General features: G+C 38.5%; 1 protein-coding gene across 2 annotated transcripts; it reads left to right on the forward strand.

Moving 5' to 3' along the window:
- The first annotated feature begins 522 nt into the window (after window positions 1–522).
- pfkfb4b (6-phosphofructo-2-kinase/fructose-2,6-biphosphatase 4b) lies at window positions 523–20968 on the forward strand. 2 transcript variants are annotated; one of them, XM_062997934.1, is made up of 14 exons: window positions 523–630; window positions 11286–11402; window positions 11483–11579; window positions 11667–11733; window positions 12154–12228; window positions 12321–12377; window positions 12806–12927; window positions 13312–13519; window positions 14972–15118; window positions 15206–15310; window positions 16531–16660; window positions 16876–16938; window positions 17772–17836; window positions 19100–20968. In XM_062997934.1, the coding sequence occupies exons 1-14, from the start codon at window positions 579–581 to the stop codon at window positions 19157–19159; spliced, it is 1365 nt and encodes a 454-aa protein (XP_062854004.1). In that variant the 5' UTR covers window positions 523–578; the 3' UTR covers window positions 19160–20968. The 2 variants fall into 2 exon arrangements, with proteins under 2 accessions (XP_062854004.1, XP_062854002.1); XM_062997932.1 differs by lacking the exon at window positions 523–630 and adding an exon at window positions 8793–8967.
- The last annotated feature ends 478 nt before the right edge of the window (window positions 20969–21446 follow it).

Genomic DNA, 21446 nt, shown 5'->3' on the forward strand with positions numbered 1-21446 from the left:
AAAATCATCTGGATAGTGGGTGTCCCTTTCTATTGATGAGTAGGGCACAAGGGCAGCAGAGTGTACAAAGCAACAATAAATTCATTTATATTTTAGGTGTTGCTAATGATTGTTTGTTTATTGGCAATATTGTATCTCCAATTCACCTAATGTACATGCATGTGTACTGTGAGAGGTCTTGGAAACCATAAATACCAGAGGAAACCCAAAAAGACATGCAAACTCCACACAGAAAGGACCCAGACTGCTCAGACTGGAAATCAAACCCAGGACCTTCTTGCGGTGAGGCCTCAGTGCTACCCACCAAGCCACCAAGCTAGTGTGTCAGGTCCAGCGGGATATCTGAGGTTTAGTAAGTAACTGCTCACCCACATTGTGCACCTATATGTGATGTGTAGCTCCTATAATGCCCAGCGAGTGTACGTGCAGGAAAGGTGAGCACGGTAAGGTGGTCGCTGAGTGTATGTTACCATAGTAACTGTAGGTGGCGTTCAGTTGGATATTAGTGGGTTGGGACGGGGACTTAGCCCGGCAGTTGTAGAGTAGATCGGAGGAGACGCTGGTCCACTGAAACCTGGATGATGAGGGTTCAGGACAGATTCCGAGACTCGTGTACCGGCGACAGGAAAGGTAAGTTACAGCGCTTCGGTGTCGCTGCTGAGGTGAAACAGCCGGACTTGAGCCGTTAGGGTGAATGTATGTGCTAGATCATCCAGCGTGTGTGTGTACGGCACGGCGCAGGAGCATGTAAACAAGTGCAGTTATATGTGTGTGTTCATGGGAGCTGTGTGTTCATGTTCTCTGTGTGATTTAGTTCTCAAGCATCATCATTACAGAGTAGTGTTTTTCTATTTCGCTGCCATGTTCCAGTTAAAGTAAACCCGGAGTAAACTGGACCTAGCGTTAGCATATGATCTTATGGGTTTGTCCTTAACGTTGACCTAGCATTCATAATTCATATAATTATCCAGATGTAACTGCTGATTTTAAGGGTAAGAATTGATACTAGCCTGTACTCTGATAAATGATCATCATATCATTCTCATGGTACCCAGTGGTAGTTCCCCACAAAGTGCACACATTTCCCCACACATTTCATTTATTAAATATGATTGAAACACATTTATATGTTAACTGTTTATGTTTTAATATTTTGTCCTAATAAAGATAAAAAAAAAAAGAACAAAACTACTTTAAATAGGGTGACAAGGATGCAGCAGGTGGACTAGGTATCCCAACAGGACCTGGCTTTGCTCTTCACCTCCAGTCACTGTGTTTGGTATATTTTCTCTATACAAGTTCATCAGTATATTCTTTCCAAAAACCCACAAAAGGCGAATTAGTGGCACCAAATTGTTCCGTGAAAATTAATTATGGAAGCAGGAATTGTATCTACTTAGAAAAATTAAGATGTGAACAGACAGCATCTTGGCAGCACTGGTAGTGTAAGTACTGCACATCATCAGCATCCTGGCTTTTGTGATTCAGACATCACATCCTTTCATTGCTTTCTGAAAGAGGGAGCAGAGTTTTGTTTTTAATCAGTTCTGACCAGATAATTATCAGTTCTGACCAGTTATCTGAATTGTTTAGATTTACACTGCACATACCAGTAAGATTTTAAGAAAAGAAGTTCCACTTATTGTCCCACTTCATTGGGGAGTCTTCCAAGTGAGCGCTTCTTTTGTGCAACTGTAAAGGCTTGTTTTTTTTAACACTTAAGTTTATGCGTAGAGTGGTATACAAGCTTTGCTTTGCATTGAGTTATAGTTACCCTGGTTTAGCTTACAATGTTGGGTAATTTGACTCAGAACCTTTCGTAAATTATGTTTTTTTTTTTTTATAAAATAATTTTTACAATGTCTCTTGCAATATACACGCTAAGATGATTAATCTAAACGTTTCAGACCTTGGGGGCATCCGTCTGCTGAACTCAGTTGACATATTTGCGTGTTGTTTTTGTGCCATCATAGCTTATCTCAAATGACACTGTCTGGTAAAGAAGGTAAAATAATTCTGGCTTGTTGTTAAGGGGATTTATTGTTTTCTGTGTATTTAATACTCTTATGCAAAACAGTCCTGCATGCATGATGGTGGGTTTATTATTAACTGTTGTTATGAAATGTTATTAAATTATTATTATTATGATTATTATATTTACAACTCTAGCACCAGCTGTATGTGTGTGTGTGTTTAGCTTGAACTGATGTAACAGTTAGTTATCAAAATGTGTTGTTGTTTTTGAGACATGTGTTTGTGTATGTGTGTATGTAGAGGGGTTGTGTAAAGACAGGGCTGGAATGGATATGTGAGTGCGAGAAAAGCGTAGTGAAATAAATGCTGCAGAAACGAGCACTTCCATTACAAGCTGTGTCACATTTGCAATTTTAAAATGTAACCACATTGTCAAAAGTCAAAATAAAAGTCAAAGTTGCTTTATTGTCAAAACTGCATTGTGTATAAATGAACCCCATTTTTCTCTTTTATTGTGTCTCTGTGTAGTTGTGTTTTTGGTAAAGTGTTCCCCAGTATATATGTTGTACACAAAACAGTGTCTGTTCCATTTCCCATGTTGTTCCTCCCTCCATCTTTCTTCTGCACCGCTCTCTCCTCCCGCCCCTCACGCTTCAGTATCTGTGTGAAAGTTCAACTCCATTCCCCCAAATCCAAATGAAGGTCTCAGTGAAAGATTTTTGTCTGGCTTTGTTCATGTATGTCTGGAAGTGCTATGTTTGTGCTTGTGCATGTCCGTTACTACTTGAATATATGTTTGTTTGCTATATGAGAATATGATTTAATAAAATGCTAGCTGTAGTCACTGTATGCACTGCATAATATAACACTGCTGCAGCTACACCCCAGTCCACAATATGAACAGAATGTCCTCAGATGTGGGTGTTATAAGCTTAGATGCTACAGGCTGTTATATAAGAAATCTGGGTGCCCTGCACTGAAGTGTGGAACATTTTAACATGGTGAGGCTGGGAAGAGGAACACAATAACACTGTATTGGAAAGAGCCCATTGGTTTAGATTTGGCTCTACAGCAGTTCCAGTGCTCGTTTATACACTCGTATAGATGCATATTTTTGAAGCTGGTATACATTATTAAAGCTGTGTGTGTAAAGTAACATTACTTTATATGTGAGAGTGTAACAGGGTGGGGCGGGGCACGCCTCATTACTGAGGCAGCAGTGTAGTTTTGCACCGGCAAACTTAGGGAGGATGAACCCAATATACAGTATACTTGTGTGTCAGTGTCACTGCAGTGCTGAGAATGATCCACCACCCAAATAATACCTGCTCTATAGTGGTCCTGTAGGGGTCCTGACCATTGAAGAACAGGGTAATGGGGGGTAACAGATGTAGAGAAACAGATGGAATACAGTCAGTAATTGTAGAACTACAAAGTGCTTCTATATGGTAAGTGGAGCTGATAAAATGGACAGTGAGTGTAGAAACAAGGAGGTGGTTTTAATGTTATGGCTGATCAGTGTATGTCAGGCAGGAATTAAAAAGGAGCTCTGTTTAAAAGGCTCCTCCATCTCTGGAGACAGCTCGCCTGTCAAGGGTGGTAACTCTGTGAATCTGAAGTGGATTAATTCTTTTAAAGCAAAATAAATAATAAAACATTACAAAGGAAAATGTGAATTTAATACTTGTTTTTCTTCATTGTTGATGTTTTCTCCTTTGTAATGTAAAGAACCTTTCAACAAATAAGATCTGTACTGTTATTATAGATTTAACAGGCTTTTTTGCCAACCTTGGTTTGGTGTTTGGTTTTAAAAGTTCTTTTTGTTTCTTTTCCTAAACACCTGTTATTTTCCCACACTGCTGTTATAAAATTATTTATAAACACGTTATTTTTTACAGTAAAACAATTTACAGAACAATGAAACAACAGTTAAGGTCCTAGACTAGTAATCAGAAGGTTGCCAGTTCAAGCCCTACCAACACCAAGTTGCAACTGTTGAGCCCCTGAGCAAAACCCTTAACCCTCAATTGCTCTCCATCTCTGCTCGGTTTATTGTCAGTGTGGTTTAGGTTACTCTCACTCCATCTAGTGGTTAATGTAGGCATTTTTTAAGAGTAAACGACCATTTTATGGTGCAATAAGCAAAGAAATGTATTTGCTGCAACCATGGTTTGAATTACTAGGGTCCGACCCTACTAATTAATACTTGGACTAATTAATACTTGGACTAATTAATACCCTCCTTCTTCCCTAAAAAAGAGGTAAAAACAACATTTCCTGGGGACATTAGTTTGCTAAACTGTAACATCATGCAAAACCTAAAAACTAGCTGATGTTAGCATTCATCAATATGCAGCTGGCTGTTAGACTTGGCTTTTTGTCATGTAACTACATAAATAAACCAGCTAAAATGGCTCAGCTAAAAATAAAAATACACATTTAGAAATACTCAGGTAAAAGCCGAAGCTTAAGTTTGTTTAGATATACAAGTACATTCTGCCTTCTAGTAAAATACTTTTAAATAAAAGGGCACTCAGGTGGCACAGCGTGAAATTATGCTAGCCCACTACTACTGGGATCCAGGGTTCGTATCTTCAGTGGTGCAATCGGGTCAGTCAGGGATCTCCACAAAGACATGATTTACTGAGGGGGTTGCCGAGGCCCTGCGATGGATTGGCATCCTGTCTGGGAAAAAAACGGACCCACCCTGATAAAACATGAAAACAAGATTCTGTCCGCTTTTTTTATTTTTTTTTATTAAGACTACTACTATTCAGTCTACATTAAATAAATAAAGATTTGTGAGTTTAATATTCTAATTTAGGCTTTTGGGAGGCACAGTGGTCTATAACAGTGGGACAGTGGTAGCCTAGTGGGTAGAGCTTTGGGCTATCAACCAAGATTGGCGGTTCAAATCCAGGCTCTGCTATGCAGCCACTGTTGGGTCCTTGAGCAAGGCCCTTAACCCTGTCTGCTCCAGGGGCGCCGTAAGGTGGCTGACCCTGTGCTCCGACCACAGCTTCCAAACAAGCTGAGATATGCAAAGAAAGAATTTCATTGTACTGTACACCTGTATATATATATATGACAAATAAAGTACATCTTCTTCTTCTTCTAACACTAGCCCACCACAGCTGAGGTCTGGTTTTAAATCTCAGTGGCGCTATCGGCCAGCCGGGCATCTACACAGACATGATTGGCTATGTCTGAGGGAGTCGAAGCCCTGCGAGGAATTGGCGTGCAAAAAATTCTTATCCTTCAAGAGTTTTCATCTATGCATATGTAAAACAAATCAAAGCATCCGTGGTGATTATCAGTTTCGCCACAAGATATATTTGATAGATTTTTATGTATTTTCTACTATTCTCAAAAACAGAAATTATAACAAAGAAAATCATATGACAGCAAAGGCTATAGAGAGGGTGCTGCATTGTTTACTGTTTAAGGCATTTGGTATGTTCTCTTTGTGTCAGCTTGGGTTTCTTACAGGTACTCTGTAGGGGTGGGTTTATAAAATCGATTTTTCGATTTTAATCGATCTTTATTTGAACGATCCGATATCGATTCATATAAATGCGAGATCGATTTTTTAAATACGCCCCTTTTTACGGTGCACACGGAAATCTGTTACTATTGTTACCCCCTTTAATTTCGCGTGACCAGCCACTGTTTTTCATGCAACGAGATCTGACCTGCACATCAGTTTAGCATGGCAGAAGCTCAAGTTATGACCACTACACAACTTTTTGCACTGATTTTCGCTCGGCTCTGGATTCGCTCTGCGATCAAAACTCGGCTCTCAATCAATGTGAGAAACAGCGAGGGGAAACACAGGGGAGAGGTTGGAAACAGGTGGTGGAGCGCAATATAGTTTCTATCAGAATACATCAGCACACGCGAGATCGTTCTCTACAAAACAAAATATTTATTAACCTCCAACTCACTACAGAACGATCCATGCTGCTCGTGTTGCCAAATCCACTCAGATTCATTTATTTCATCAGTGCACAAACTTTGATCGCTCGCTACTTGTTGATGTGCATGTTTGGACGTGGTATCATTAAACCTTTCATCACTTCTCACGTGTGTTTTCGTGACAAAACGTAGTTTTGGAGACCAGAGAAGCTCGCCTGTGATTCCCCCTGGTGATGGATGGTGTAGTGTAAAACCCCCCATCGCCGATCAGTCGTGTAGTGTGAACATTACAGCGACCAGGTGTTAATCAGAGTGTCGTGTAGTGTAAACTTGGCATAAGCTGTTCAACAGCCAGGTGTATGTTTACATTACATTTACAATGTTGTAGCGTGTCAGACAAATGGAAGAAAACAGTAACATTCATTTTTTATTATTATTTCATTTGTCTGACATGCTACAACATTGTAAATGTAATGAAAACATACACCTGGCTGTTGAATGTTACTGTTTTCTGTTTTGGATTAATTATTTATGTAAACAAAATACACAAATATTTTTAATAATGAGTGTTCTTTGTACAATTATCACATTCGTTCTCTGAACATCTGTACATATGTAAACAAAACCTGTTAATGTAACTCAAATATGCCTAACTGTGTTGAATCGAAATTGGATCGAAAATCGAAGATCGAATCGAATCGATCCAGGAAATTGGTGGCGATACCCAGCCCTAGTACTCTGGTTTCCTCTCATCTCCCAGAAACACTGAGTTGGTGAACTGATTACTCTAAATTGCCCCGGTGTGAGAGGGTAAACCTGTTTGTCCAGGATTTACCCTGATCAGGATAAATGAAAGAGCACAAATGAACAAATAAGTGATTAATAATAATAATTTCCACAGCAAGAGGTTGCAGATATTTGTGCTTGTTCTTTAGGTAAACGAATGTTAAGCACCATAGAACAATTTGTTGTTTTAACAGTTGGGGGGGATTTGTTGATGATTAAGCGTGTTTGTTTATGTACCAGTCCTGATTACAGAAGTTCGCTTAAGCCTTAAGGTCGGAACTGTATCTGCCTGCTTGCGTTGTTTCTTAGAAAGTCATGAGACTTCCAATTACTGCACGCTTTTCACTGTGGTGCCCCTCATGCTGTGCACGCCTTCCCGCTCACTCTGCTAGGCCTGCTATTGGTCGACCGCCTCCAGCGCGGCACTGTGATTGGTCAAACACTAATCAACATTTGCAGCCCATGCGCGTTGCATGTGAACAGCAGCAGACCTGTATGCCATAGTGTTTTAGTTCAGTTCTCTACTCTGCTGTTTACTGCGAGAAGTTTGGGCTCGTTTAGTCGCGTATTTACGGAACAGTTTAACACAGTTTTACTAAATACATTTCAAATTAAAATATACATAATCGACGATACCTGTAGGCAACATATATTTAATCATTTAAAATAATAATTAATTAAAAGTGTACCAAAGTATACTTGTGTACTTGCCAGTAAATTACGTAAGAAATAATCTATAGTAAAACAATGTAATAGAAGTAAATCTTTAAGCTTTAATGCACACTGGCATATACACCGATCAGTCATAACATTAAAACCACCTCCTTGTTTCTACACTCACTGTCCATTTTATCAGCTTCACTTACCATATAGAAGCACTTTGTAGTTCTACAATTACTGACTGTAGTCCATCTGTTTCTCTGCATGCTTTGTTAGCCCCCTTTTATGCTGTTCTTCAGTGGTCAGGACCCCCACAGGACCACCACAGAGCAGGTATTATTTAGGTGGTGGATCATTCTCAGCACTGCAGTGACACTGACATGGTGGTGGTGTGTTAGTGTGTGTTGTGCTGGTATGAGTGGATCAGACACAGCAGCGCTGCTGGAGTTTTTAAACACATCACTGTCGCTGCTGGACTGAGAATAGTCCACCAACCAATAATATATCCAACAGCGCCCCATGGGCAGTGTCCTGTGACTACTGATGAAGGTCTGGGAGATGACCAACTCAATCTGCAACAGTAGACGAGCGATCATCTCTGACTTTACATCTACAAGGTGGACCAACTAGGTAGGAGTGTCTAAGAGAGTGGACAGTGAGTGGACACGGTATTTAAAAACTCCAGCAGCGCTGCTGTGTCTGATTCACTCATACCAGCACAACACACACTAACACACCACCACCATGTCAGTGTCACTGCAGTGCTGAGAATGATCCACCACCTAAATAATACCTGCTCTGTGGTGGTCCTGTGGGGGTCCTGACCACTGAAGAACAGGGTGAAAGCAGGCTAAAAGGTATGCAGAGAAACAGATGGACTACAGTCAGTAATTGTAGAACTACAAAGTGCTTCTATATGGTAAGTGGAGCTGATAACATGGACAGTGAGTGTAGAAACAAGGAGGTGGTTTTAATGTTATGGCTGATTAGTGTATACTGGTATAATTACTGTAACTGGAATGAAGGGATGAAACACAATTTTTTAATAAGATTTTTGTCAGGTGGTACATTAATAATGGAAGTCGGACCTTTGGTGTTTTGTTTGGTGAAGTAAAAACTTACAATTTAGTTAGTATTACTATTGAAGCAGTTAGTGTTTGGGATCAGAGAGCTCCAGTCTCCCACGCCTCAATATCAAACCTTTATTTTTTGAGTCACAAACATTAAACCTTTTTACACAATCTTGTCGTTTCATTCTAAATGAATCGAGTGTTGTCAGTAGATAATGTGTAAAGTTGAGCTATTAATCACGGTTGAAAGCGTTCTGGTTGTGTTATTATTGTGTATTGTGTTTATGCGTGCGCATCATTTGGCGGTATTACGGTAAACTGGGACCGGCTTTCCCTCACCCGATATTACATAAATAGTACACAAGCAGGTTTCAGTCTGATGTCTTACTGCTCAGTGTCAGATCAGAGCTGGAGAAACGGAATGTGACAGATACAGGGATGAGTTATAACGATAATCGAAGCACGGCAGCACAGCCCCGGGAGCTGACGCAAAACCCTTTACATAAAACATGGATGCCGTGCAAGAATGGACTGCCGGTGAAACACATTTCTCAGAGAAGAGGTGAGCGATTTAGTTCCGTATTTATCATTATACACAGCTGATACCTGCAACGCGACACGAAGGATTATAGAAATATATATGTACATTTATATAAATAATTGTTTAGAATATTCATGCGCTGGGTGTTCAGAGTGAAAGCACGTCGTTAAATGAGAGATGCTAAAGCGGCGTGTTCCGGTGTGCTGGAGGCCCGGGATGAGGTGATGAGGGGCAGTCAGTCACCTTACAGTCAGTCTGCTGGATGCTCTTACTGTGGGGCTGCACATGTGATAGATACATGCAGGAGTGTCTCTAAGATCCTGCTGTACAAATACATGCTGCGTTTACATCTCAGATTACCTACAGTGGGCCCTGAGCTTACAGGTCATAATTTGAATACATGTAAAAGGCAAGTCATTTCTATTTTTTAAAGTGGAGACCCAACTGGGAGTGATGAATACCAGCTCTTTTTGTGTCAGAATGGCTTGATTTAAAAGTTAAAGCATTGTCTAAAGAATAGTTGTTGTGGTTAATTTCTGTGCTTTAACAATCAACCTTTTGAGAGGAAAGGAAAACTAAATACATTTTGATCATCCATGAGGGCTGTAAAATACCTGCTCATCTGCACTGTCTGATAACAAATACATAAATCCAAGACCTAGTTTTAGGTTTACTATGTGGTACATCTTCTTTATTTCAGCCAGTTTAATTTGGTGAAGTATCATCTAGTTTAGCTGTACCATTTATTGCTAACAACCATCAACTTTGTGGCAACAGTTTAAGCAAACACCTTTACATTTCCACCAAGACTGTGCCCATGTGCACATAGCAAGGACTATAAAAACATTGTTTGAGTTGGTTGTGGAGGAACTTCAATGGCCTGCACTGAGCCCTGAGCTTAACTGCCCTGAAAACCATTGGGGTAAACTGGACCACTAATTGCTTGCTATACCTCTCAGATACTCTGTTGAATAAAAGGGCACAAATTCCAAAAGGCACACTTCAAAATCTTAAACCCTCCTAGAAAAGGTCAGGTGTCTTAAGTACTTTTGGCAGTATAGTGCATATTTACAATGATGGTTTAGAGCTTAATTTACAAAATTATTTGATTACAGTATTTATTAAAGCATTTTATCTAAATGTTATATATAAAGTTTATATATATATATATATATATATATATATATATATATATATATATATATATATATATATATATATATATATATATATATATATATATATATATATATATATATATGACAGTTTCAGTAAATGTGATGAACCTGGAAAATCACAAAATTATGGTTAATCCTAAAACCTAAAAATTCATGTAATGGTCCACACTTGACCATGTAAAAGGGGAATGATGACTGCAATGTGGGGTAATGCTAGTTTAGAATTTAGTATGCTGCTCTGGCAATAATGAATTGCTCATTCTGCTCAGGACTTTCAGATCCACTGCATGTCTCATTATCCAAGTGAGGTTGTCATTTGTTGTCAATAGTAGAGCTGTAATTGTTGACTCATCTAATGTGAGTTGTGCAGTGACTGAACAGTGGGAACCACTTACATCTTCTAATCCACTTCAAAACTCATTTGTACACTGTATGGCTAAAAGTGTGTGGACACTTGAGTTTGTTGGACTGTCTCTTTTCCTGCAACTATAACAACCTAAACTCTTAGAAAGCTGTGATAATGTATGCCCATTCAGTCTAAAGTGTAAGTGTAAGGTCAAACCATGTGTTAGGGACCTTATTTTGGTGTCAGAAATTTGTGACGACCATAATTACAACATCATTAATAAAAAAGCAGCTAAATAAGTGTATATAAGATAGTTTTTGGCCTGGAACATTGAATATATAGCTTGTCTCTTTGCACTACAGGAGCAAGAGTGACTCCAGTACAAACAGACAGTAATTTTTAATGCTTTGAGAAAAAGCTAGTTTGCTTTACAGTTTGAATATAGCCTGAGAGACATGACTGCAATTCCTCCCACCTAAAGAGCGGGACTGTTTATGCTCCATTGGACCGCTACCCATTGATCATTAGGGTATAATGGAGACTCTAACTTTAAACAGGGCAAGTGACAAGTTGTGCCACTCAGTATTTACTCAGCGCCCCCTTGTTCCTTTTTGATACAATTGTTAGTTTGTGTGGTGTGAGGTGTTCCACAGTAACCCCTTTCTGCATGGTTAGTTCTTTTAGTTGGGATTTATTCAGTTATTCTGTTCAGTGTGTGTGTGTTTTCAGTTTCTTTCACATGCCTGTTTGTAATATAAAGTAACACCATGTACCCTAATATTTTTGTATTATCTGTCTTTTTCCTCTTTTTGTAGTATGCATGACCAACTGTCCCACCCTAATAGTGACAGTGGGGTTGCCAGCCAGAGGAAAAACCTACATCTCAAAAAAACTCACTCGCTACCTTAACTGGATTGGTGTACCAACAAAAGGTTTTTTAAACAACACACATGTACAAGTTCCTGTCTTATTATTTTCTGTATGACTGTTGTCAATTCTGTTGTTTGTTTAGAGTTTAATGTTGGGCAGTATAGGAGGGAGTGCGTGAAGGTCTACAAGAACTTTCAGTTCTTTCGTCCAGATAACGAGGAAGGACTAAAGATCAGGAAGTAAGCTTGTGTGCGCTCATATGTGTTTGTGGTTTTAGGTGTTTTTTTAAGGCATTGCATTGTAAATAGATTGTTATATATTTTCAGACAGTGTGCTCTGACAGCGCTAAATGATGTGAGGCAGTACCTCAGCATAGAAGAAGGCCAAGTGGCTGTAAGTGGAAAGCATTTTTTAAAGAATTAATTAGAAAATCTGTCCTTTAACTTTGCTGAGACAAATAATTGGGGAAAACGATACATCCAACACATTGTTATTTTGTTTTGTTGTCATTGTAGATTTTAAGACCTTAATGCGCCTTTCTAGCCCGAATTCTCTTAATTTCCTGAGATCAAACCAACTGTGGACCTACTATTAAATTATCACGGGTATAACAGCTGCTGCTTATGAGCCTGTTATCAGTGACACCAAATTTTATGCAAGTCTTATGAAAGAAGTCCTTTTGGGGGTTGATAAAAGTCTCATTTAAAAATGATCAAACTGAAATTCAAAATGTGTAAAAGAATTTGGCTGTTATGTAATTTATTACTTGAAGCCATATGCCTTAGCAGTTGTGTGTGTATTTTTTGTTGCCAGGTTTTTGATGCCACTAACACTACAAGAGAAAGAAGGAATATGATCATTAAATTTGCAGAACAAAATGGCTACAAGGTACCAGCTTTTAAAACTAGTAGAAAACATAAACATTATAGTACTGATTAACTGTGTAGTAATGATTGTTTTGCTGTTTGTGGTTTTGGCAGGTGTTTTTTGTCGAGTCTGTGTGTGAAGATCCTGAAGTTATTGCCCAAAACATTGTGGTACGTTTGCAATTTGCATAATAAAATAATTTGTGTTGTTGATGAATTGCATTCATGTGTAATAAAACTGTTAGTTTGTTTATTGGGGTTTTAACATCATGTTTTACACTTTGGTTACATTCATGACAGGAACGGTAGTTACTCATTACACAAGATTCATGAGTTCACACAAAGTTATATCTTCAATTCACCTCACTTGCATGTCTTTGGAATGTGGGAGGAAACCGGAGCACCCGGAGTAAACCCACTCAGATACGGGGAGAACATGCAAACTCCACACAGAAAGGACCCGGACCGCCCCACCTGGGGATCGAACCCAGGACCTTCTTGCTGTGAGGCGACAGTGTTACCCACTTAGCCACAGTGCCGCCCTAATAAAACTGTTAGTTGATACCAAATGTAAATGCAGTAAATGTGTGTGTGAGCAGCAGGTAAAGCTGGGGAGTCCTGATTACATCGACTGTAACACCGAAGAGGCCGTTCAGGACTTCATGAAAAGAATCAAATGTTATGAAAACTCCTATCAGCCACTTGATGAGAACTTGGACAGGTAAAGTTTATTTTGTTTCAGGCATTTTCCAGCGTTTCTTTTAATAGTTGGATCTGGATGTCAAAAATCTTTGTAGATATCAAACAGACTTTAGTAATTCTGCATGTTTTAATCTGACCGTATTAGCCATGCTCACAGACCATTAAAATACATAAACGAAACTTGGCCTATTCAGTATTTTTCTAGCAAGTGATTGAGTCAGTTTTCCTAGTCTGCTCTTTAGATTTCACAATGGTTGCAACATACCATTAACACTTACTTGTTTGCAGCTGTACACGATTTTAGAACAATGTTAAAATACCAAAGGTGAAGAATAATTACCTTCAACAATGCAGTGTGGAATGCATGAAGAAACATTTCGATTTTGTCTGCTGTTTCTCATAGGGAGCTGCCATTCATCAAGGTGATTGATGTGGGAAAGCGATTTTTAGTAAATCGTGTAATGGACCACATTCAGAGCCGAATTGTCTATTACTTAATGAATATCCATATCACTCCACGCTCCATCTACCTCTGTCGCCACGGAGAAAGTGAGCTCAACATTAAAGGATGCATCGGTGGGGACTCGGGCTTGTCTTTACATGGCAAAGAGGTGTGTATATGTATGTGTGTAAGGATGTAACGATACACTCTACCCACGATGCGATACTGTTCACGATACTGGGTTCACGATACGATTTTTTTTAAACAAAATGAAATTGAAGATAAGAAGATAAATTATGACAAAGTTTCCTTTTAATATTTCTCTTTAAAAAATAAAATACTTTATTTGTGCTTATCTTTTATTTATTTAAATAATGAATGCCCTTTTATTTCTGTGGTAAGTATAAACTATGACGAATAATATTTGTTGTGTAAAAAAACTGAAATGAAATTTTAAAACAAATCCAACATTATATAAACAAATGAATAATACAAATAAAGAAAGTATCCTCACATACATAAATTTGGCTGGAAAATCCCCCTACCTGGCAACTTTGTGACGTGAAGTCAACCAGGCGAGGTGAATGAACAACCGATTCGAATCGTGGCACGTGCACCGATTTTTACCTGTGTTGTGTTGCATCGTTACATCCCTACATGTGTGTGTAGACTTACACAAAATGGCATGTTTTCTTGCTTGATGAATAGGGCTTATCATGAGCATTTGGACTCTATGCCTTGTACACAGAAGCGTTATTAAAATGACCTGCAATGACTTGCAGTTTAAGTCACATTAGCGCTTCTGTTGGTCAGTCACTTGGCTGCCCATATCTGCTGCATTTAATGTGTACTACAACTACCATCAGCTCAACATTTGTCCCTGTCTGTGATGTGCAACTGTTATTTGTTGAGTGGTCATAATGTTTTGACTTATTGTTGTAAATGATAAATACACCATTTTAACAGAACTGGTAGCTTTCAGTTAAATATAAAAATGTGTGTTGGGCTCAGTTTGCATTTTTTTTATTTTTATTTTTTTTATTTTTTTACCCCTTTTTCTCCCCTTTTAGCGCATCCAATTGTTCAATTTGCATCGTGCTTCCTCTCTGTCTATGCCGAACCCTGCCCTGACGGAGGTGATTGAAGCTAACCCGTATCCCCTCCGAAACACGAGCAGCAGCCAGATGCATCTTTGCCACCCACACATTGACGAGTTTGGCGCCACCTAGCGTTGCATGCGGAGAGACACACCCTAAGGGCACCCTCTCCCATCTCTGTGTAAGCGCCTCCAATCAGCCGGCAGAGAACGCAATCGCATTCTGACAGAGAGAGACCCACATCCGGTTCTTTGTCCCACCCCCCACATGAGCAACCGGCCAATCGTTGCTCATATAGCCACTCAGCTTCGAACCAGTAAAGCAAGGCTGGATTCGATACGACGCTTCTCAGAATCCAGCCCTGGTTGCAGCGTGTTTCTTTTTACCGCTGCGCCACCTGAGCGGCCAGTTTGCATTTTTAAGTGGGTAAAATGAGAAACGTTATCCCATTACTCTGCAAATGTATCTAGTTTTCTCATCATTGTACATTTGAATTATTCACATTGACCTGTGTTGTTTTTCAGTTTGCACTTTGTCTGGGCAGATTTATTAAGGAACAGAATATAAAGGATCTGAAAGTCTGGACGAGTCAAATGAAGAGAACGATTCAGACTGCAGAGGCTCTGGGTGTACCGTATGAACAGTGGAAAGCTTTAAATGAGATAGATGCTGTACGTGAGTATGGGTTTTCGGAGTGCTTTTACATAAGTGTGTGTGTGTGTGTGTGTGTGTTTTAACTAACATTTGTCTTTGTGTAGGGAGTGTGTGAGGAGATGATGTATGAAGAGATTCAGGAGCATTATCCTCATGAGTTTGCTTTGAGAGACCAGGACAAGTACCGCTATCGTTACCCTAAAGGAGAGGTACTTTTACTCTTCTGTTTACCTATTTACCTTCTTAAAATAAAGCAATAAAACCTGCATCAGTATGTGGCTTAATATTGGTATTTTTACCACATTAGCTCAGTTTATTATAATAAAGTAAATAGTAACTGTTACATGGTTATGGTTTTACAGCTCTGGGCACATCAGATTATGATTAAGCAACTTTATACACTGTACAAAGTGCAATAAAAAAAAGAGACAAAATACATTAAAATCCAATCACATGATACCTTTATTCTGCTGCTGATCTCTGGTTGTTCTTAATAAAACTAGTGACGCGTGTATTAATACGAAAGTGTGATGTTCTTGGAGAATAAGCCTTCAGGCATTGTGTCTTTCTAGTCTGTAAACCAGACAAGCAATTTGCACTTTCAAAAGAGAAGGAATGAGCAAACAAGCAGCTCCTGTAGTAAAAGGTGCATGATCATAAAGTGAAGTGCACGCAAAGAAGAAAGAAACCAAGTGTGAGCACATGATGTTACTATACAGTGCAGAGTATAAATGCCTGTCATTGTGTAAGTATTTTTGTACAGTCCATTTTAAAAGCTTTTTTGTGTGTGTGTGTACGTGTGTGTGTACGTGTGTGTGTACGTGTGTGTGTACGTGTGTGTGTACGTGTGTGTGTACGTGTGTGTGTACGTGTGTGTACGTGTACAAGTATTTAATGCAAAATGTGATGAGCTCATGCGTCTTTTTACATGTACTCACTCAAATCTAAAGAAATTGTGAATGTTGGAACTTTTTAATATCCCACATTTGTTGCAGTTTACATAGGTTCTGTATAATTCATTTTAAATTGCTTCAACATTTTTGTTGTTTGATTAGAAAGGCCTAAGATTTGTTTATGCAGAATATGTTCTAAAATGTCAGGATGGTTATTCTTAGTTCTTCAAGAGCCTGGTCATATGAGGCTGGAAAGAACTACTGCATGATGGCGAATGATGTCAAACGATCAGACTAGCCTAAATGGATTTGTTAAATATTTAAATGTATTGTAACCCTTTTGATTTTGTACTGTTGTTTCGCAGCTTATCTTAGCATATTCCAACTTCATTCTCAGCACAGTTAAATACTACAGTACATATTGTTCTGTGTATTTTTGCCTATACTTCAAGTTTAAGATACATTTTAAATTGAATCTTAACTCTGTCCTTCTTAACGTTGGTTGAAGAGCTAAATATGTTACATTTCATGTGCAGTCTTATGAGGACCTAGTACAGCGACTGGAGCCGGTCATAATGGAACTTGAGAGACAAGAAAATGTTCTGGTTATCTGCCACCAGGCTGTCATGCGCTGTCTCCTTGCTTACTTTCTGGACAAAAGCTCAGGTACGACCTAAATTATAACCTATAACATTTTTACAAAGCATCACACTTTACTTTTGTGCAGTGGTTTATTTGACTTGTGGAAGTGTGATAGAGCGTAAGAGCAGTTCTACAACAGAAACAATGTTTAATCCCAGTGGGTGTTTGAAGAGTTCAGAATGATAAACTTATCATACAAGTGAACTGAAGCAATTACTTTTGTCTGGTTTTTTTTTTAGATGAGTTACCCTATCTGAAATGCCCCCTACACACTGTGCTGAAGCTCACTCCAGTGGCTTATGGTAAGAGAACTTTCTGTATCCAACACATGCATACTGTTAGGATTTTCGGAACATAAAAAAACGTAAATTCAATGTGAGAAGTTGTACGGCATTTCCCCACGTGGCTCTTTGTCTGGTAGGTGCATTCAAAATGGCGCCTACCGTGATCCCTTGTTAGGGACCCTCCAGATGTCTGCCGTAGGGGGAGGGAGGGGCGGAGCCCTGGGCCTTTTTTAGCACATTTCATTGGCTCCACCAGCAGTGAAGGAGGAGGAGCCTAGCTTAGTTTAAAAAACCCCGCGCTCAGACGCAAGTCTCTCTTTTTGGCTGGCGATCATCTGGATTGCAGGAGAAAAGGAGCGCCGATCGGCTTAGCTCTGACATATATTCACAGATCATTTCTTACACTTAATAAAGTGTTTTTGAAGAGTACTTTCTGGATTCTCCGACTGCTTCTTCAAGGCCTCTAGACAAAAAGATCCGTCATAACAATACCTAGATAAACAGTCATTCACACATTGAAATTCAGACAGTAGTTTTATGTTAGTGGGTACAGTCTATGACTGATCAGTATGGGGAATTTTGTCTGATACCAGTTATATGGAGCTGAGGGTTTGATTTCATTTTAAGGTTCATTTAAACACTAAGAGTTCTAGATAAGTGGTTCTTTTACCAATAGGTTTCCGTTCCATCCTTTTTCGAAAATAAAATGTAAAAAACAGTTGGCAGTTATGGGACTTGAATCAACTTTCAACCAACCTTCTAATTACTAGTTTAGTACCTTATCCTCTGAGCTACCTAATTTTTATTCTCTGTTTTAATATTTATTCTTTCTGACTGTTTTGTTTCACAAGGATGTAAAGTTGAGTCCATCTCTCTCAATGTGGAAGCAGTGAACACTCACAGAGACAAACCTGAGGTATGTTACATAGGACCACATTTAACCTCTGTACTTTTAAACATATTTATATTTGCAAAATGTAAAATAAAATGCATAAAAGTTTCTACTTTTGAAAATGCCTACATAATAATAATATAACAAAGCTTCGACTTTCTGTTTTTTTTTTTTTGTTTGTTTTTTTAATTATCAATTTTTTCCCACTTTCTTCCCCCAACTTTTATTCCCACTCTAATCGTGTCCAATTACCCTGATTGCGTCCTCTATACTGATTCGACCTTTTACTGCTGACTGAGGACGCCACTCAACTGACTTGCGCCCCCTCTGGCACGCAATCAGTACAGCCTGCATTTTTCACCTGCACGAGCCGAGTTCATACACCGAGACACTGCTCAATGTTATTCCTCAGCCCTGTGCAGGCGCCGTCAGTCAACCAGCAGGGGCCGCAGTTGTACCAGTTATGAGGACCTATGCTCCGACTCTACCCCTATGCCCCTGAACAACAGCCAAACGTTGTTCATACTGCCGCCCAACCCAGTCGGAAAGGTAGAGCTGAGTTTTGATACGATGCATCTAGAAACCCAACTCTGGTGCGCTAGCGTACTTTACCGCTGCGCCACCTGTCTCTTAGAGTATTTCAGCTAAGATAAAGTCTTGTTCACAAGTTGATAGTATTAAGAAACCATTTGTGCCCCCCTCTTACTGCATGGTAACCTATAGTATGGTACACTGTGAATGGTTGTTTCCATTATTAAGTAACCTGTACTGTGCCATAATACTCTAAATACTGCTAAATTTAATTGAACTTCTTGAAATAGGCTGTATGGGTGGGCCATATTCACTCTTAGCATATTGTGTAGAATTCAGTCACTGCCTCACCATCAGCGAAATCCTCCTATTTGCACAGGCATCCTTGTTCAGTTGGAGACAGGCAATAGCACATCAGGTACAAATCGTTCTGGATTTGGATGTGCCAGTATTGTACTATAGGGGACCCCTAAAGGAACAGAGACAGTAGTTAACGGTAAACTAGTCCGCTATACTTGTTCAAGCCTTTAATACTCTTAATTCTTATCCGTACTGAAGCATGCTCAAGCAGTCCCACTGACTTAATGCAGCCCTAACAAAACACAATTACATTTAAGGGACAACTGTGAAAATACTAGAAAAAAAATCTGAACACACAGTGTAGATTTGAACATCTTGATTGCATGAAAACCTTATAAATCTTTATTATTCTGTTGTCCTCTTATACCACTGCTCTTTTGTCGTTTTTTTGTACAGAATGTTAACATTTCTCGTCTGGCGGAGGAGGCACTTCTCACAGTTCCTGCACACCAGTGACATGCACATCTCATTCAAACTCTGTTAAGATATACACTCCTTGCATTCCTAATTCTGCATTCTTAATATTTACACTGAACTAATTTTTTTGTGATGGTCATGAATCTAATGGACTGATAATTGGAATGTAGTTCTATGAGGAACTGAAGTGCAGGGGTGCGTACATACATACATGTGTGTTTACGTTTATTTGTATGTGTGGTTGGATTTTTTTTTTTTATGATTAACAAGATGAAATATCAAAACATGTTTAAATTGCACTTTGTGTTTGTGTGTGTGTGTGGGGGGTGTGTTTAACTACACTGTGTTAAACATACAAAACCAAGTTTTTGCCTCATTTTTGAACACATGGGGGAATAACATACACATACCTCTGAAGTCTCATACATTGGGTTCTGTGGTTTTGAGGTGTAGTCAGTGACTGCTGTCCTGTCATTTAGTTTTGGCTAGCAAGCTGGCAAAAAGTGTTAAGTTGTGCCGTACCACCACAGTTTATCAAATAAATGTGATTTGGGTATTTATGTTAATAGGAAATGGTACCAGGATCAGAAATCAAATGGTTACTGTAACCCTGTTTACAAGTGCACTTTTACCCAGAAATCTTTTAGGGTTATAGTAAGCCTTAATTGCTGATTCTGCTACATTTAACAGAAATGCTCACATCCCTTCCATTTGTTTAACTGTGGTTTAAAACTTTAAAACTGACACACAACCACATTTTACAGTGTTAATGTTTCAGCTTTCTTGTCAATGTTAATTGATTAGGCAATAGAAATTGTGTGTTTTGTAAAGTGCAGTGCAAACAAGAATCTGTGATTGGTTAAGGGCCTGATGAAAGCTATAGCTCCCCTAGGTGAATTTATTCCAGAAGTTCCATATTTTTCCCAAAGAAATCACTTTATTTTACTGACCAACTTGGTTGTATTTTGGCAATATAAACTAACTCTCGGGCAGCATTGCATAAGAAACCTGTGAGAAATATAGGCAATGGGCTTGGTAGTATTTTGGAAAACTGTTGTCACTTAACACAATCAGTTGCCACAGCAGGAAATGGAACAGTCAGCTCATGTCTTGTGTTGAGCAAGAACAGGCAACAGTTCCACAGTCCTGAATTCCCAAACCACTAAAAGTGTCATTAGGAGGAAAGATTATGTAACAGTAGTAAACGTGTGTTGCAGGCATCAAATTCTTAATTGTATTTAGTAAAAATAAACAAATGGTCAGTGAAGAACACTGTTGATCGGTGACAAATCAGACTCTTTTTATTGCTATTTGATAAAATGTCCCAACTTTTCTGGAAATGGGGTTTGGGCAAAAATTGAGCTATTACAACTTTAACTCAAAATAACTGTCACATAAATCTAAAATTAACCTATAGTAATGATCTATTAATGATCTAACTGATTTATTGAAGAATTAAAACACCATGTTGCTGTGATGAGATATTTGTACACTAAACTGTATTAAACTTTAAAATAATCATACAGTAACACATTTGAAATGTTTCAGGGTAATACATTGAGGAGAACGTAAACAACGCTCTTTTTGTATTTTATTAAAGTCTTTATTTTCTTGTAAATATGAATGCATTGTATGTATTGTGTTTCTATTTGATCTTGATTTGCATGTAAATATCTGATTATTTTGTTGTGTGTACAGAACTTTACTGTGTTAGGACAATCGGAATAAAATGTCTGAATTATGCACATGACTGGTCTAATCCCATAAGCACAAATCCATAATGTTTCATCTACTGATTAGTCTTCCACATTAGTGTTTCATCTCCAATAAAAGTGGATGTTAAAACAAGTTGAACTTAAAAAATGTTGTAATTATTTTTAGAACAAAACAACTGTTGAATCAGACTGTGTGTAGCATACCACACCACTCTATCTTAAATACTTATATATGTATGGATTGTTTTGTGTGCACAAAAAACTGTTATTAATAAAATAACATTTTGCTAATGAGTGCAGCAGGATACAGTGGATGTATGTCAGAAACCTTTCCCATTCAGTTACTGATAGTTAGAAAATATTTTTTAAGAATAAATTAACAGTTGAGTGAAGGGATTTATACAAGCTTCAAAACTACAGTACTTCATAACCAATCTGTATATGTGTGATGATGCACAATAAATAAATTGTCAAAAATACAAAATCTCATAGCAAATTTATAAAAATGAACTGACCCTCTGCGCTAAAAAAACCATTTACTTTTACATAATCAGCAACAATCTGTCACTAGTAAAAGTGTCCCATAAACAGTGCAAATGCTGTTTGTGAGT

Source organism: Trichomycterus rosablanca, chromosome 6 (assembly GCF_030014385.1).
Source record: "Trichomycterus rosablanca isolate fTriRos1 chromosome 6, fTriRos1.hap1, whole genome shotgun sequence".
NCBI classification, from domain to species: domain Eukaryota; kingdom Metazoa; phylum Chordata; class Actinopteri; order Siluriformes; family Trichomycteridae; genus Trichomycterus; species Trichomycterus rosablanca.

What these genes read in the sequence shown, in the direction of transcription:
- pfkfb4b (XM_062997932.1), top strand. Translation starts at nt 8,844, where the DNA reads ATGAGTTATAACGATAATCGAAGCACGGCAGCACAGCCCCGGGAGCTG. An exon ending in CAGAACAAAATGGCTACAAG is followed by an intron (nt 12,229 to 12,320) that starts GTACCAGCTTTT and finishes TGGTTTTGGCAG; the next exon opens with GTGTTTTTTGTCGAGTCTGT. An exon ending in CTTTAAATGAGATAGATGCT is followed by an intron (nt 15,119 to 15,205) that starts GTACGTGAGTAT and finishes GTCTTTGTGTAG; the next exon opens with GGAGTGTGTGAGGAGATGAT.